The following is a 17,943-nucleotide window of genomic DNA, read 5'->3' on the forward strand; positions in this document are numbered from 1 at the left end:
AAAGACAGACTGGATTAAGTGGCTGAAATCTTCGCAAAAAAAAAAATCAAATGGAAACTGGTCAACTTCCCAACTGAATAATTTCATCATTGTTTGTTTGTAAAACAATATGATTAAAACAATTTTAGACGATTTGTTCAGTCTGAATTATGAAACTCTATTTTAATGTCAGGGAAGGCTTTTTTTGGTGTCACCTGGGTGTTTTTCGGGCAGTACTGATGTCCGTGAATGCAGCATCGTCCTTCTTTTGGGAAGGGATCGCTAACAAATCATTAGCAACATTGGCAGGAGATTAAGTTGCTCCTGGAGCGCAGTTCCAATGTTATATCCTACTTTTAAACAACCCCTGAATGGATAAATTTAAATTATATACCGTCGGACACGAAGATGATCACATTAACCAATATCAGGTCAAAGATTCTTATTGGATACGTATTGTTAGTTAGCTAACTGAGTTAAGTTAGCGGGTAGCATTGGATAGTGACAGTATCAGGTTAATACTGTCAGGCTTTCGTAAATGAAATTAGTGTGTAAGAGGCACTAATAAACTAAGGAAATACATACGAAAGCTCCGTATAACTTGTTAAGCATGCCACTTGCGATCATTTGATAAATAAGTGAGCCATCGGCTGTCTACGCCGTAGTGTTTACGATCCAAAATGCGGTTTGCCCTCATGAACCACTTCTAAGAGTTGTGGGGTTCAATTAGGAAGTGTTCGCGATGGCAAGCGTGTTAGCAGGGAAAATGGGATTAAATTCACTGTTGAGAAAACAGTCCAGGAACTTCAACGTCAGGATCTGCACGATGGAGTCAGACATGGAGTTCAGCTGTGAGGTGTGTGTGATTTCTTTGAATTAACTCATTCAATTTAAAGCAAATGCAACCAGATCTGGAAGCTTACTCACTGATAGTGTGATGAATTCTGATGTGACACTAAGTATGTTGAGGCTCCTGTACTCATAACAACTATATGTGTCTGAAGATGCAGAGTTTCTTGGCAACAATACGTGGGAAAAGTGTTAAAATCCACCTTTGGACACAAGGTGGCAGCAAGTAATCGTGTATTCAGGAATATGGGCCATCCATTTCTCTGGTTATATGTTGGTTTTAGAATCATCATTTCCCCCAATGCTTGGTAAAAGAAAAGAGGGAATTTCAAACAAACAATGATCAATGCCTGCATGTATTTTTTTGGCCTTCTTTATTTATTTTGGGTGTAGCACACGATTCATTTGAAAATGACGGAGAACAGAAAAGCACCCACTTGCAGACTGCAGCCACTGTATTTTTAAAAGAGGACTGGCATCATATTATTGGTAATTACATACACAGCAACTTGATGTTGAGGGTTTCAATTTTCTCTGTGTGGTGGTGTGGTACTGTATGATGGCAATTGTGCAAATTATAGGTTTTGGAAGTAGCCTTTTAATGTGAATATGGGCAAAAATGCACATCCCGTTTGCGGTTTCCCAGACCAACCTGGAATAGCACCTTGAGTTACTTCAGGTTTTGAGATGAAAGCGCTTAAAAAGCGCTCTAAAAAAGGTTTGTGTGTCTGATATTCTCCGTCACAGGATGTCGAGAGCAGGAGAGGCTTTGAACAGGGAGATTGAGCTTATGATGAAATGTTATTATGTCAAATTTGGGCAGAGAGGGAAAGGGAATTTTCCTGCCAATATTGTCCAACTTGTGCCAATTTCTGGTTGTTTTGTTCTGTAGGTGAAATGGAAGGGAAAAGATCTTTTTGACCTGGTGTGCCGAACTCTGGGACTGAGGGAGACGTGGTTTTTTGGACTCCGGTACAACATCAAAGATACTGTGGCGTGGCTGAAGATGGATAAAAAGGCAAGTGCTTTGCTTTTTTTTTTTTTCATGTAGTAACATGAGAATAAAATACGTTGCTCAAACTGTATTATCTTGGTTTCATTATAGGTTTTGGATCAGGAGGTACCAAAGGAGGAGCCAATTACATTCAACTTCCTGGCCAAATTTTACCCAGAGAATGCTGAAGAGGAGCTGGTGCAAGATATCACTCAGCATCTTTTCTTTCTGCAGGTAAATAACTCATCGTATTGGTATAATCATAACTGATACAGGTTTAATGCCCTCTTCCACAATCTAAATAAATATTCCCGTGGCCAAAGTAGCCATTTTGGGCTACCTTGCTGTTCCATCCCTGTGCCTACAGGGGGCACGTGCGTATAGAGCTTCTGACATGGCATCCAGCAGACGAACGCTGTCCAATATACTTTGTCCTGAGCTTATTGTGTGCAGTCATGTGGAATCATTGTGCAGCGTATTACCAGCGGCCTTTCTCTCCGCCCAATACTCTCCAGGGAATTCCAGGGCTGGTCCCCTCACAAGAATTGGGATTTGTAACTCATAATCCAATCCAAACCCACCACAGTTATCAGTTACCAATTACCGGTAGCCTGTTTGGATTCAGTAAATGGCCCGGTTGATGACATGTGAGATGGGACAGTGGTGCACGTTTTTGTATAGGGGCAGTAATCTACTCCAGATTGAAAACATTCTTCTACTAAGGTAGTTGGGAAGAAAGTGTTCGGAAAGCCTGCACAGCCAATTCGTAGAGACTGAGGGAGACGAATTTTGATGTATCGCCTGTCGCCTTTTTTATATATTCTTTGCTCTTAGAGCTCCGTAGAGAGCAGGCCCCTGCTCCGATTGTGTCGCAGGCATGACAGCTGGATTAGTAGTTATCAGAACTGATCACCGACCCTGATACAAGCGTGCCTCCTCCAAGCATATGCCCCCTGTGCCTGTTCGATCGCTCCCCCTAACAGACACATGTACGTCTCCATCATCTGGACCAGCGATCTCGATAACAACCCGGCTTCATTTGTAAAGCAGATTGCAGCCCGAGTGTCTGCCCTGATTGGAGACTGTCACCTCTGGTTCCACACCGTGGTTAGTTCAGAAGGGGGGGAGACTGCCTGACTGACTTTCAAAATGATAAGAATCAAAGCATCGAGTTAGAGCCCTACTATCACTGCAGGTTTTCTGTCCACCTTTGTGGAAGGAGATGTGGAGACTGTGGTCCAGAGATGATGACAGGTGCCTCAGAAAGCCCCACAGGGAGCTTGTTAAAGAGGAGGATGTTTCTTCTGTTGTCCATGACCTGCTTGCTGCAACCTGGAGTCCAGGACCTAGAACTGGCCGTTCCGGTTAACCGGAGCACGTTCAGTCACTTGAGTGAACTCCAGTAAATTTCATCGTGGACTCAGATTCCTGTTGTTTTACGCTGTTCTGACTGACCGTTTTATTTTATAATCTTGGCTTGGGCTATACTGCAGCAGTTCCTGAGGCAGTGGCTAATAGGTCCCAGTGTGGTGACTTGAATTTTAAAACCCTCCATCTTGACTTCGGAGAGGCACCGTTGCGCTGGTGTACGGTCATTAACGTTCTCCAGGATGTTCCCCTTCTCACATAAAAGACACCCTCCGTATGTTTAAAATATAGACGCACAATAAATTAAACAAGTGTTGCTTCAACAACTAACAGCAAAGAAAATGTTCTGTTGATCTGAGGGTGAAAGGTTGCGTTTTCCTACTCCTCAGGTGAAGAAGAAGATCCTTGAGGAGGAGGTCCACTGTCCACCAGAGGCCTCCGTGCTGTTGGCCTCCTACGCTGTCCACGCCAAGGTCATTGCACATTTTTGAGCTTCCATATAATCATTCGTCCATCATCCTACCTTCGCCACTGGGTTCCTTACTGGTTTACTCATCTTTGCCATCATATTTGGAAGAGAAATGTTATGTGACAGAGGTCATATCGGTGCAGTCGGACCTTTTATAAAGCTATGATCATTTGACTGTGTTTACATGTAAACAGATTACTCGCTGATTACTCGCTCGTAGTAAACATTTTGAAGCGTCACATCCATGCAAACATAAATAAAACATCTTTAATATTGAAATGTGAGGTCAAAGTTAACATACGACACTGACAAGCTTGTCGACCCGGCTCAAAATTGACCCTTTATGTCTAAAAGGATTTGCCAAGGTTTTATTTATAATTTGGTTTCCCTTTAATTCTAAAAGTCCTGCATAATTAATGCTGTAATTCCCGCTGACTGTTGTCTGAACGTGGACAGCTTCAAACACAGTTTTTAGGTTATTTTTAGGTTGTCTTTTGGACCGGGGTTGTCAAAGGTCGCTGGGTCTTAGCACTCACACCTCTGGCTCACTAATCCATATGTTAATTATGGCTCTGCCACACAAATGACTAATGTAATAAGATGATGAAGTGATGATATTTAATCACCAGGTTAAACGGGCACGGTGACACAATGTTCCACAGAAAGAAAAACAGCCATTATTCAATCAATTGACTCTAAGATTATATTTTATGTCGGCAGTATTATAAACTTAGTCTACATAGAACAGGGAGAAAGGCTCTTTTTTCCGATGTTCTTAGGGTTAAGGTGAGAGGGAGTAAGTCAAAATTCAAGTGCTTGTTAAATTTGAGTGTCGTTTTCAGCTGAAAATAATCAGAGGGTTGTACCATCTGAGGCTGAGAGGGATCCTCCTGTTTGACACCGTGTCCTCTCCATTCATCCCACAGTCACATTTTCACTCTTACCAGCCTTTTGTGTCGAATTCTCTTAAGAACAGTCTGCTCTGTCCTTCCCTGAAGAGTGCTCCAAAATGTCGAGCACGGTCCAGTTCTGTCCTCCACTGCACGCTGCTGGATTACACCTGTTTTTTTTAGGTTTGTGTCTGGCCTTTGTGGCCGATGATGGTTCATTTTCTCTATGTTTCTTGTATTACCTGTAAAACTAAAGACAGACGGATGCTCTTTGTGTACCCTGAGTTGTGTATTGATAGTGTATATCCTGCTCAAACATGACTCTAAACCCACAGAAACGGCTCCACGGGTTGAAATGTCGTTAATTAGCCTCCAGAGACGCAAGTCGTTTTGGTTGATAGATCTCTTCTCTTTGAAAATCTCGTGAAAAGGTTGGGACGAGCGAGGTGTAGATTTATTTCTTTGACAGGCAGAAGAGGCCTAGTGAGACCGGAGCTTTATGTCAAAGGTTTAAATCACCTTTCTGGTGCCAATTTATCAGGCTGAGTTTGAAAAAAAACAGCCTGCATGGATGAAGCAAAGGAGCCTGACAAACATTTTTCACAAAATATGACACAGAGAGGGGGAGAAAGCTTTTTTGGCAGCAAAAAGTTTTTATTTAATCAGCAGTCCACCTTGATTAGAGCCATCGTGGGTCTGGTTAAAATGAGACAGGCACTTGTTAGGTAGCGCAGCTGCTGAGAGGCTTTTGTCAGACTTTGTACCGATGCACTCAGCAGCCAAAATACTAACAAGCACAACTCAACAGGGAAGCTCCGGGCAGCACCAAGGTTTTATAGAATCCCGACATTCACGCAAACACACACAAATGGAGGAATCCATCAATTCTGCTTATCGTTTAAGTTCCAGAGCGCATGAATCAAGTAGGGTAGGAATGGATTCTTTCAGCGAGCATTTTTAAAGCTCTTAGAGTTCAGCTTTGTTTTCAGGACCTTCGACACAAATATAAGGTCTCATTACACCATAATGGGTGGTCTGCCTGCAAGCCTTAATCACAGGTTGCCCTGATTGTAGCTTCTTATCGACATCCTCCCCCTCCAATCATCGAATCAGGTGCACACGCTCCGTGCACGTATATGTGTGCTACTGCACCTGCTGTCGACTGAGATTAGCTTGAAAAATCCAGACTGGGATACAGTGTAGACCGGAGGCACTCTGGCACGGTGGCTTGAGGGGCTTCCTCAGCCACAAAAGCGGCGGTGGTGCGTGTCCAGCTGAGCAGGGAGAGGTGTGACATTTTACAGGTGGCCTCAGATGGACGTTCTCCTGACGCCATGCTATAGGCAGAATAAGCAGCAAAAAGCCGTCCACGCAACATCCCCAGGTATCAGTAATTTGGTTTCTGCCTTCTGGTGACGCTCCAAAATGTGTTTTCAGCCATGGAACAAGTCCTGTTTACTCCAAACTAAATGCAGCGGGTTCAGGACGCCACGCAGCGCCACGGTGACGTGTTTCCCGCTGGGATGCGTCAGGTATTTTGGGGGATCCATCGTACCCTTGAGGTAGCATGAGGCTCAGTTAAACAAAGCACGTCAGTTTTGCAGCTCAGCGCTAAATTCAGTTTACTACAGACATCCAACTGCATATTTTGCAGAGTTTTAAACAGAAAAATCAGGAAAAAACTTTGGATTTAAAGAAGCTACTGTTTGTATGTATGGTGACAATAATCTTCCTCAGATTGTGTTTATTATCTATTGACAGTTTACTTAATAATCGGTGATATTTTGGTCAGACTGAGTACACCTTTACACCATGATGATAAGAACACCTTGATATCTGTATTTCTTAGCTGTCAGCTACCTATATTACTGTTGTCAGTGTATCTATGAGCTCTGTGCCACACAGTAAATCCATTATTGAATGTTTGCTCCTGCGCCGCTGGTGGTAATTGTTATCTGAAAATATTGACAAGTAAGTGTCTCTCTAGAGCTATTTTGAGGCTGTTTGAACCACCTGGAAGATGGATGTGTAATCAGAAGCAGCTCTAGAGCATCATTACTGTTGGTGTGAGCCCCAGTTTGGGCCTTAGTTCCTCTATACATCTGTATTGTATCAATTATGCAGCGGTTACAAACAAACCGATGAGGAGCAGAGAGAGCCAGAGCTGAAAAAGAAGGTAAAGGAGCTAATTAGATGGTTCTCTGCTTCTCGACTGTGTTCCAGTCTGTCGTTGCGGTTATTAAATTCAGCTCTGTTAAATTTTGTTTGCTGAAATGCTGTGCACAATAATGGAATCCCATTAAAGCTGAATGAAGGTGATCCAACACAACAAAATAACGCATTGAACATATTGAATTAGACAACTCAAACCACACAGGTTGTCATAAGTCTAATTTATTCTGAGCCCCTCCCAAAGTGTTAAACCAAATCCCTGCTAAAGGAAACTCTTAGATTGGGTGATTTTCTTTGGCTGATCACCTTTATCTACATCTTTGTATTCCACTCTTACATGCTACACTCGTTGTGAGTCTGCAGCTCTGTAGTTGGCTGTAGAGGTCAATGTAAGGGTCAAATAATGGCTGGAGTAAATCAAACCACACCCATCATCCCAGCAGTCATCTTTGTAGTATTGTTAGCACAGGGCTAGATTTATCCACCACAATGTCCAGGTAATTAAATAGAGCACCAAGGAGGGTAAAGCATACACTGTAAATGACATAATCAGACCATGTTACAATGTATAGAGGCAAGCCTAGTAAATCTGCTCTCATTTAGACACTTTTCCGACAATTCCATGTCCTCAACAGCTCCAAGGAGAGCCAGACTCTGGTCCATTATTGGATGGAAGCCAGTCAGTTTGGAATAATTGTAATCCTCTTACCACTTGTGCTCTATTTTACAGTATGGAGACTATGACTCCAGCGTCCACAAACCTGGCTTCCTGGCTCAGGAGGAGCTGCTGCCAAAGAGAGTGAGTGACAGCCAAGTGTGCTCAGCGTTCACCAGCGAAGATGTTTACACACCGTCTCGTTTGTCGACACGTGTACCCGTACGATAATTCATCGCACCCGTTTTTTCCCGCATGACTTTGCGCATGTGTGCATTGCAGGTGATTAACTTGTACCAGATGACTGCAGAAATGTGGGAGGAGAGGATCACAGCGTGCTATGCAGAGCACAGGGGTAGGACAAGGTAAAAACTGCTGCACTCCACTGATACGCCAATGCGAAGCTCCACACTCATCAGCTAAAATTGTGCCGTTTCTGCTTTGCACCATGAGATTTTTTTAATGGAAAAAAAAAAAAAGATGTTAATGTCACAGCAGAAAGGGACACGTCTAAAATAGTGTTAATGGGAGATGACACTGCTTTGACAGAGCTTACCGGACCATCCATCTTCTTTTAGACACAGATTCAGAACTCATCGGGCTGATGACAGGTGCTGGAGCGCTTTCTGGTGGTCAGGAATAACCTGGCGCAGGTTGCCATCGCAATTAATAAGCCAAATGGGCATGTCTGGAAGGAGGCCTAAACTAGTTGTTTAGAGGGAAAAAAATGGCCTTTTTATTCACATCCCAGGACAAAAATGCCTAAATCTAAGTAATATGGGTGTTCTGACCTGCTTCAAGACAGGTTGAGGTGTAACTTAGCTGAACACAGATGATAATGAATGAACAATGTGATGTGTTTTATTCCCGGGGGTGTAAAGGTCGCGGCTGGAAAGTTAGTTTCTAAAGTCAGCACTTAAAGTAGTAATTGACTCACTGGTGCTGATCAATAACGGTTCCAATTGGAGAGATAGAGAGAACCCAGTATTTGTTGAAGCTTGAACATTTAGCTGATTAGCTGCTGCAGTGGTGTTGAAGGAGGGGGCTGCTGGCCCTCTGTGGACACTCCTGGCTGCCACTGTCTGACCTGACAGACTGGATGCTCCAGGCTCCAGTGGTGCTGCTGAATATGCAGCGATCAAGCGAGGCCTTAGACTGAATAATAGGTGATTTATTGATCCTCCTGTGACCCGGCGCTAAAGCAGTAGATGATGGATGGCTTTATTTTAGAGTTATTAAAACATGCACACCTCAGAAAATAGCGAAATATTATCTGATTAGATTTTGGAGGTTTATGCCCTCAACCTTAATATGGAACTTTCACAGCTCCAAAATTGACTTTTACACACTTCTGAATTTCACTTAAGTAACAAGTCCAAATCAATCCACCATCCAAACCCAGTTTATTTCTTTGCCCAGTGGTCTCCAGCCTTTTAAAACTTAGATGAAGCTTTAATTACCAGTGTCCCAAGCACTCAAATTATTAATCAAGTTTTGTAGAAGAAAGTCCTGTTTTTTCCCCCCTCGGCTGTTAAATGATATATTTTTATCCACAAAATCACGAAACATCTGCCAACCAGGGAGCAGAAAAAGTGGAAGAAAATAGTTTGATATATTTGTCCTCCATCCTGGCATATAAGGTCTTGACCTGTAAAGCCTGTGTTGGGGAAGAGGGTGGTTTTGTGGCAATGTTCCGCTTGTACCTTCACACTCACAAAGAGCTTTTCGGCTGCCTCGATAGATCTCACAACCTGACAAATGCCAGACACAAAAGCACAGCAAACAAGGTCTGATCTCCCATCTCTCTCGTGCTGTACTTCTCCCCCCCCCGCTCTCCTCCATTCCCTTGGATCCCCTTCAATCCCTTCCTTTCTTCATCTTCCTTTTTGAACCAGGGATGAAGCCGAGATGGAGTATTTAAAAATAGCTCAGGACCTGGACATGTATGGCGTCAATTACTTTTTAATCAGGGTGAGCCCATGCTGCTTTTCTACTGTATATAGTGTTTACCAGTAAGCCAGTACCAGAGTTACAGACTCACCATTTTCATATATTTTCTTCTGAGCTCAAATGCAAGAATAGCTGTGTTATTTCAAATAATTGAATCTCCAGCAGTTGTGTAGAAAAACAAATCCAACTCGGTGGCACACTGGGTTTAGTGAGTCCTTGCAAACTTGCCAACCTTGTCTGGTGTGTTCTTTAAAAGACAAACATTCAAAAATGTCAGCCTGGAATCCTTGATTTCAATGTTAACAAACGTTTCTGGGAAGCAGTCACCATAAGCCGTTTCTGTCAATAGATGTTCTGTTTACTCTGCTAATGTGCTTTAGAATAAAAAGGGAACGGATCTTCTGTTGGGAGTGGACGCACTGGGTCTGCACATCTACGAGCCAGACAACCGGCTCACACCCAAATGCTCCTTCCCCTGGAATGAGATCCGAAATATTTCCTACAGCGACAAGGAGGTGGGATTGTTGTTCCTGGTTGTTATGGTTGCTCTCAGGACTAATACCATAATACAGAGGCATGTTTTGTGTAGGCAGCATTGGTTTCCAGGATGCTTTTTAATCTGCAGTTTGTTTTTTGAAAGAAACCACTGGTATGATTGTTGATAATAAAAAAAAGTCTCTTAAATGTGCAGTTTACCATCAAACCTCTGGACAAGAAGACAAACGTTTTCAAGTTCAACTCATCACGTTTACGAGTCAACAAGCTGGTGAGTTGTGCTGGAACAGATGCCGAAGCAGCCTGGATGTGGCTAATGAACAGCGCCGTGGTGCAAGCATTCATAATCACAGCCGGTTCGTGGCCGCTTTTTCCTTTTTCCCCGGTGCAGATCCTCCAGCTGTGCATTGGGAACCATGATCTGTTTATGCGCCGCCGGTGGGTGGACTCGCTGGAGGTCCAGCAGATGAAGGCTCAGGCCAGGGAAGAGAGGGCCAGAAAACAGGTAGCCAATGGAAAGGCGGCCGTTCGCCATCATTCAGAAGGCAGGAAAGCAGATCGGCTCCCCTGAACGCGCTCCAAATGTCTGTCGTTCAGGTGGAGAGGCAGCGGCTGCAAAGAGAGAAGCAGCTGCGGGAGGAGGCCGAGCGAGCCAGGGACGAGCTGGAGAGGAGGCTGATTCAGCTGCAGGATGAGGCTCACATGGCCAACGAGGCTTTAGTAAGATACGCTCAGCTCACTTCAAGACCCACCTTCAATAGGATGTGTTCAGGTCTCAGACATGCGTACGACAAATTTACTTCACTGATTCTTTTTAGTCTCTGTTTTTCTGTGAACTTTCGAGGTGCTTCTTTGTTGCATCTCACCCCTTTAAACCTTTTTCGCTCCTGCCGCGTTCTTATGCCTCTTTTCTGCCCTCTCACCCCTCTGTTTGCTCTTTCCTTCACCCCGTCTTCCATTTTTGACATCTCTCAATACCTGCTCCCCCCCACGTTCCTCTCTAGCTGCGATCAGAACAGACAGCAGACCTGTTGGCTGAAAAAGCCCAGATTGCAGAGGAGGAGGCTAAGCTGCTGGCCCAGAAAGCCGCCGAGGCCGAGACGGAGATGCAACGCATTAAAGTGACGGCCATCCGCAGCCAGGAGGAGCGGCGGCTCATGGAGCAAAAGATGCTGGAGGCAGAGATATTGGCCCTCAAGATGGCGGAGGAATCAGAAAGGAGGTATGGAGACGAGGATGGCGCCTGGATGAGCAACCATCCATCTACTGTAGTAATAAATGATTCTTGCCAGAAGCAGGGTTTACAGCTTTGTCAACCCTCCCATGAATCCTGGGTCCAAAGATCCTCCATCCTTTCATTTTGTTCTTTTTTTTGAATATCTGAAAGGCACAGAAACACAGTGTTGGACTGCTTGTGCAACAATAAGCCTCGTTTAATCTCCTAAATGTCGAAACACTCCGCCGCAGTCGGCTCAGTCAGGCTCGGCAGAAGCAAAGTATGTCAATACGCTTCGAGCGCAGAGCCGAGCGCCGCGGCTGCATCTGTGGGGCTGGATCGGAGAATTGGAACTTCTAACTTGTTTTGAATAATTCAATTTTAAAGGTTTAGTTCTTGCACAGCGGTAGAAACAGAACTAATGGCAGCGCTGCTTTTCCAGAAGAGCAAGAGCGAGGAGGAGAGAGAGGGAGCCCTGGCTCTGCAGCATTCCCGTATTCCCAGATGCAGCAGTTTGTGTTCTTTAATCTTGAAGCTCATATCGATCGATGGCAAGTGGACCAGTCAACGTTAATTAGTATGTACTGAGGATGCGATCAGTTCAATTAGTGTCTAAAACATTCAATTTAGCCATTTTAAAGGGATTGAAGTACTTCCAAACATTGTGTTTGACTCTTTCCTGTCCTGCCTGTAAAGCCTGATACATGAATAAATCCATCACAGCGGAGAAATCTGACATTAAAACTGAATGCATGGCTACAAAATAACCCCATTACAGCCTCCACTTCACTATTTATTGGACGATCGTTTCAAATAGACTCCATTAACCACTTGTCAGCAACTGCAATTTCTGGATGAGCACTCTGCAGCCTAGAAATTTAAACCTGTGGCACTCAACATGTAAATGACTCCATCCACTCAAGCCCTCGAGGCACACGGCTCCCCCACATCAACCCGGAACTGCTGACTAATCAAAAGAAATGTAATAACAAGGATATAAATATCATACGATGGTTGAATAATGGAGTCAGAACTTATTGTCTTCTGAGGCGATACATTGATCACCGCAATAATAACAAAGTGACATTCCCAGATTTGTGGTAAACCAGTTCAGATTATGTAAGATCATTTTGTATTCAGCTGAAGTAGTTCTGTGTCCTTTGGAGGGATGGGAGATGATGTAATAACTGTATCGGTCTGTTCACTCCTCAGAGCCAAAGAGGCTGAGCAGCTGAAACAGGACCTACAGGAAGCCAAGGAGTCTGAGCGCAGGGCAAAAAACAAGCTGCTGGAGATCACCAGCAGGACGGTCCACACGGTATCAGAACAGAGCGTGCACGCCGTGCACACACCACTCATTTCAATCAAGCAAAGTCTTTAATTTGAACCCACGCTGTCACTAACGCCCTAACCACGACATCCCGGTGGGACTGGGACAGGAAGGGACCTTCCAAAATGGGGTTTTTTTTATACCAAAGGCTTTTTTGGACAAGTTTAACAGTTTCGGAGCTTTAATGACAGGTCCCACTTTTCATCTAACCTGTTTATTTCACCACAGGACCTGAGCTCACTATAAAAGCCAAAGTTGTGCGACTGAGCAGTAAAATCTGTGCTCATATATAAGGAATACATTTATCACCAACGCCCAACATACGTGTAATAACATAGATCCTAATAAATAAATCAATGTAGCCGTAGAATTCCTCAGCTTTTAGACTCCCGTTATCATTTCTGTTATCTGCATCTTTTCGTATTTATAGAAGACGAGATAAACAGCAGAAGAAATGAAGACTCAGCTCTGGAATGCTGCATACAGAACAGAATGTTAACTTGCATAACAGATAGCACGTATGGCAGCCTACACAAAAGCATCACGCACTGAAATCCCACACACTGCATTTCATTCATTCACCACACGCAGCATTAATCTGCTTACACGTGCACGGGGATTCGAGCCATCGATAGGGAGCGACTGAAGAATGCAGTCAGAGGTTCATCACTTCTGGAGCCAAACACCAGCATCAACACAAGTAAACGATGTGTTTTTGGGCTGCCTCAGTCAGGACACACACACGTGTTTGGGTTTTTTTATCCAGCATTTTCTCTCGTTTGACCTCACACTCTCCATATTTATAATTATGTTGTAAAATTCAGCCCATCTTGGACCTGCTCTACCGTTATCCTCTAGTTTTCTCCCGTTAGTGGGTTCAGCCTCGTGGCTTTAGGTTTCTGTCCTGTAATCTGTCCTCCCATCTCTGCTCCTAGTCCCCCAGACTGCCGCCTGACCTGAGCCTCAGCAGAGAGAACCTCAGCTTTGACTTTAAAGACACTGACATGAAACGCCTCTCCATGGAGATCGAGAAGGAGAAGTGAGTAGCTGTCGCTAAGCTGATTCTGCCTATTGTCATGCTGGATAACTTTCCTTTTTAATGTGCTGTTTAATCAGCCAGGTTTATTAATGACAGGCCACTGTATCTACACACACGGGAAAATGTCTTTAATTAGCAAAGGGATTCTGTTGCTCTTACAGTAGCAGGAGATTAACGAGAACACGAGCTGAAGCCATTCTGACACATTGTGACCGTGTCCAGGGTGGAGTACATGGAGAAGAGCAAGCACCTGCAGGAGCAGCTGAACGAGCTGAAGACAGAAATTGAAAGCCTGAAGCTGAAAGAGAGGGAGACTCCTCTGGACATCATTCACAACCAGAACACTGAGCACGGCACCAGCAAGCAGAGCAACTTTAAAAAGGTGATTTCTCAGCTCAGAGCTCCTCACAGCGTCTTCCAACACAGAGAATGAACGATACTCCCATTTGTTGCCTCATCGCGCGCGTGTGCATGTGTGTATAGTTAAATTCCAGCATTCATTGCTAAAGGAGGTCCTTCAACCCAGTTGCAGTGTAACTGGGTGACAGCCAAGCACAGTTCTATTAAAATATTCTGCTCCTTTAAGAGAAATGGGATTTTCAGGTTTTAGCTCAATGCCCCGCAGATCTTTATTCTAACCGCTAATTTATCCCCATCAACGCGCATGGATCCCCTCCAGCACTCTCTTTTACCTTTCTAACTGTTTCATATTGATTCTCATCCATTGATTGCGTCGGTTCGCAGCGCGCCAGTGTTCATTTTTAAAGGCTTCTGGTTGAATCCAGCAGATCTCTGTGCAGCTATAATGTTTGTCCTCGTATAACTTCAACATCTGCACTGGAACTATTGAACTATGTTTAGATTCATGTTTCCCTTGATGGCCATTACTGAATTGATTGACCAAAGGCAGTAAAGAGGGTATTAGAGTAAAGTTTATTTGGACTCTCAAGGCACAAAATGGCAGGTTCATCTCATTTATCTCCACGCTTCGGTATCGCTGGAGTTTAATAAAAGTGCAGCATTTTGCACATTGGGCAACGGTTTCCTTCATGTCCACTGTTGACATGAAGAGAAACTCAGGTTTGAGGTTTTTTATCATGACGTTTTATCATTTGGGCTGACGGCATCACCTCTGGCTTCAGGCGGAGCTGAAGTCCGAAATGGTGGATTAACGGCGCCGGGGTGGTCGTCATTCATCTTGTTCATAATGGAGAGGGTGGTGGGGGGGCTCAGAAGGGGAGGTAAGGATGTGGGAACTGAAGGCTAATTTATACACAAAGTAAAAAACCTTGTGACTAGGACCGTGTGTATGTAACCTACTTTGTTCTGGGGATCTCGTACCCACACGCCGCCGAGCGCTGAACTACTTTTCCTGCGCCGTCCTTCACCTGCCCTTGGAAACGTCAGTGACTGAAATGCAGAGTTTCACGCTTGAGCTCGGAACCAGCGGGACAAAGCCAACAATGCACAATTAGCAATTAAAACTCTCGGCGCGTAGACGTGGTGTCTTCCCATCCAGCTGTGGAGGACAAGACCAGAAATCAACTTCCCAAACCGTTCCTGATGTTAAAGAGGAAGGGATCAAGCCGCCCCTCGGCTATTCCTTCGGCTTCTTTCACCTGATCCCGACTGTCTTGATCACGTTCGTCTTCCGGCTGCGCCACACATCAATAAATGCTGGTCGTCCTGAGTGTAGTCGAGGATTCCGAGGACAGTAGAAGGTGATCTGGAAACACCACCCTTTTAATCCGTCCCTCCCCCACACACCTAAACTCTGTCAGGATTTGCTTAAGCCCCCCCCCATCTACACACGCTCCAGAAATAACCTTGTTTTCCCAAACCGTCCTATGTCTAATATTTACACTGGCAGGCTTTTTAATTCCCTCTTCCCTACAGAAGGAAAGTTTCTTTAAGTAGTGCTCAATTACGCTGCATTAGCCCAGCTCCCGGCTAACTGTACCGCGGGGTGAGAGTGCAGTCAGCGGTCTGGATTAATCCATCACTGGTTCATTTGAACCCAGGAGGGAAACAATCAGCAGTACTTCCTCCAAGAGGCAGCGAGCGTCTGCTCGTCCTACTGTCCCCGTCTGTTTGATCTTCCCTGCTAGAATAGAGCGTTTCGTAGCTCCAGCTTTCTTCGTCCATTAGCTCCTGCAGTAACATGGTATTAACAAAGCTTCCTGCCTTCAAAGAGCATCGTGGACTCATTAAAGCTAAATAATCTGCGAGCTGGAGTTCTGCAAGCATAAAAGGGAACAGAAGCAGGTGAAACGCTCAAAGACTTTCGGCTAAAAGCAATTATTGCTCAATGTATACTAAATAATCTGCTGCTAATTACATCTAATCAGACCATTTAATTAGTCTTTGGACTGAAGATTATGCTAAAATGAAGCTTAATAGTTTGTTTAATATAATATCAGTGATGCGGGAATCAACTGCGGGCTGTTTATTTTCTGTAGCGTTAGCTTGAGTAAATATTCCTAAACTGTTTTGATTGCCGGTTAATTATGTTTTTTTGTGCCTTTTCTCCAATAAATCAAACTAATTGAATTTGAAGGGTTAGCTTTGTCCTGGTTGCAGAGGATGATCCCTTTTCACAAACTTAACAGGAGCGTGGTGCGGTAAATCCTGTGGGTTTGAGCTTTTTTTCCGCAGTCCGCTGTCCCTCCTCCGTTTACATCCCAGACGGATGCAGTAAACAGCTTTATCGGGTGTGTTCTTATCTCCTCCTCAGCTGACGCTGCAGAGCACCAAGTCCAGAGTGGCCTTCTTTGAGGAGCTCTGAACCGGGAAGCGGCAGCTGATTTCACATTCCTGGTCCATCGCAAGTGGCCCTGCAGCGACGGTTTCTAGTGCTGTTCCAGGGAAAAGGAGTGAAGAGGAAGCAGGCGCTGCCTTGCTGGGCCTGTTTACATGTTTACATAGGTGCAGGAATAGTGTGGGAAGTTTGAATACACCTGTTTACAATAAGAGTGCCGGGAATATGATAGACAAGACTGTTGAAGGGAGCCTGGGTGGATTTTTGTGGAGGTTAAAATGCATTTGATGTTATTTTTAGATTCTTTTGGCCCCGTATTTGTTTACGTTAAGGCTGAAATGTAACTGAACCACTGAATCCGAACTTTGGATTGATTCAGTGTAACACACTGTTTCATACTGCTGCTTTACTCTGACCAAAATATTGAATGTTTCAATCTTTGATTTTTAACACTATTTCACTCATATCATGTATTGCTTATTTTCACCTAATGCATGTTTTTTTTTTTTTTTAACAACTTTTTCTGCCATCGTTTAGGGCTTGGTGACGAGTTGGCTGTGATTAACATGTGGAACATTCATAACGAATAAATGCGGTCGTTCGGGGTCTCCGACGTAAAGGGACCGAGCTGGATGAAGGATTTTATTCCCTCTTTATGCGTGAGGAGGACTGTAAAATGCGCCTGTTTCATGTTGATGCCTGTGATTCAATTAATGCAAAAAAAAAAGTTAAAATGTGAAAAACAAATCCAGTCTTTGCCGTTAGAATAGAACAGCAAACATATATAAGCTGAGAATGAAGGTATTCACATCGCTGTAACCTTTTCTCCCCTTTAAAATGATGCGTGCGTGTTCTTTTTTTAAAGGTGGAATAAATTTCAGGTCTGATTTGTTTGTCTGTGTTCGCTGTGTCAGAATTGCGTTTGATCTCTTTGATGTGTGCCAGCTTTGATGCTGTGGAGAGGCTCCTCCTGCCCACCCCAGCAAACATCCCATTACACCCTCGAACACCAGAAGGACCCTTCTCCTTTCAGGTCGCTTAGCATTTGTGTGTGTGTGTGTGTGTGTGTGTGTGTGTGTGTGCGTGTGTGTGTGTGTGTGTGTGTGTGTGTGTGCCGCTGCATTGACTATTTTAATGCCATCTCCGGTGGCTCTCTGTCAGGGGGGGTCGGGGCTTCTCGGCAGCTCTGTCACCTCTGGGTGCAGCATGAGAATGGCTGCCGTCGCCTCGTCACCGCGGTGACAGAGGTGCATTCGGTGGGGGCCATCTGCCAAAACGGATGACAGCTTCTCCATCAGTGTTGCCTCCGTGGGTGGGGGGGGGGGGACCACCCAAAAGAATGACTATCTATTTACTCTATTTCCCAAAACAATGTGTTCATGAGGCGACGCTGCAGCTGTCACTGACTTGTTGCCGTCGTATCCAAACAATTTCAGCCGATCTATTCGAATTTGGTGACAGGAGGGATCAGAAAACGCCACTTGAACACCCACTTGAGGGTGGGAAGTACAGACAAGCCAGAATAATATCCGCATTATTGATTCTTAAAGCGTTCATCAGAATAATGGGATGATACCAACTCAACCACTCAAGTTATCAGAGTTCATTTTCAGCTCATTTAGACCAAACTCTGGTTCTGTTAAACACATGGAGATTAAAGATGAAACAGTAGTGGATTCACATTTGAGTTCAGGTTCCAACGGCAGAATTTAAATGGGGTCTCAGTGGCCCCTCTGAGTTCTGGGGGGGGGGCATAAAAAAGAAAGTCCTCCGGGAGTT

General features: G+C 44.4%; 1 protein-coding gene across 2 annotated transcripts; it reads left to right on the forward strand.

The window, feature by feature from the left end:
• Positions 1–129: 129 nt before the first annotated feature.
• On the forward strand, positions 130–17,051 carry nf2a (NF2, moesin-ezrin-radixin like (MERLIN) tumor suppressor a). Of its 2 annotated transcripts, none has more exons than XM_057033247.1 (16): positions 130–410; positions 1,721–1,846; positions 1,934–2,056; positions 3,580–3,663; positions 7,452–7,520; positions 7,659–7,741; positions 9,272–9,347; positions 9,707–9,841; positions 10,018–10,092; positions 10,213–10,326; positions 10,419–10,541; positions 10,826–11,043; positions 12,250–12,355; positions 13,303–13,406; positions 13,629–13,788; positions 16,141–17,051. In XM_057033247.1, the coding sequence occupies exons 1-16, from the start codon at positions 351–353 to the stop codon at positions 16,189–16,191; spliced, it is 1,707 nt and encodes a 568-aa protein (XP_056889227.1). In that variant the 5' UTR covers positions 130–350; the 3' UTR covers positions 16,192–17,051. The 2 variants fall into 2 exon arrangements, with proteins under 2 accessions (XP_056889227.1, XP_056889226.1); XM_057033246.1 differs by having other exon boundaries at positions 248–835.
• Positions 17,052–17,943: the final 892 nt, after the last annotated feature.

The sequence above is a fragment of the Takifugu flavidus genome, chromosome 5, assembly GCF_003711565.1.
Source record: "Takifugu flavidus isolate HTHZ2018 chromosome 5, ASM371156v2, whole genome shotgun sequence".
In the NCBI taxonomy this organism is placed as follows: Eukaryota; Metazoa; Chordata; class Actinopteri; order Tetraodontiformes; family Tetraodontidae; genus Takifugu; species Takifugu flavidus.

Bases quoted from the DNA above. Each gene is read 5' to 3' on its own strand.
- nf2a (XM_057033246.1), top strand. From the start codon at position 722: ATGGCAAGCGTGTTAGCAGGGAAAATGGGATTAAATTCACTGTTGAGA. The intron at 10,093-10,212 runs GTGAGTTGTGCT...TCCCCGGTGCAG, and splicing joins GTTTACGAGTCAACAAGCTG to ATCCTCCAGCTGTGCATTGG. The intron at 13,407-13,628 runs GTGAGTAGCTGT...GACCGTGTCCAG, and splicing joins ATGGAGATCGAGAAGGAGAA to GGTGGAGTACATGGAGAAGA.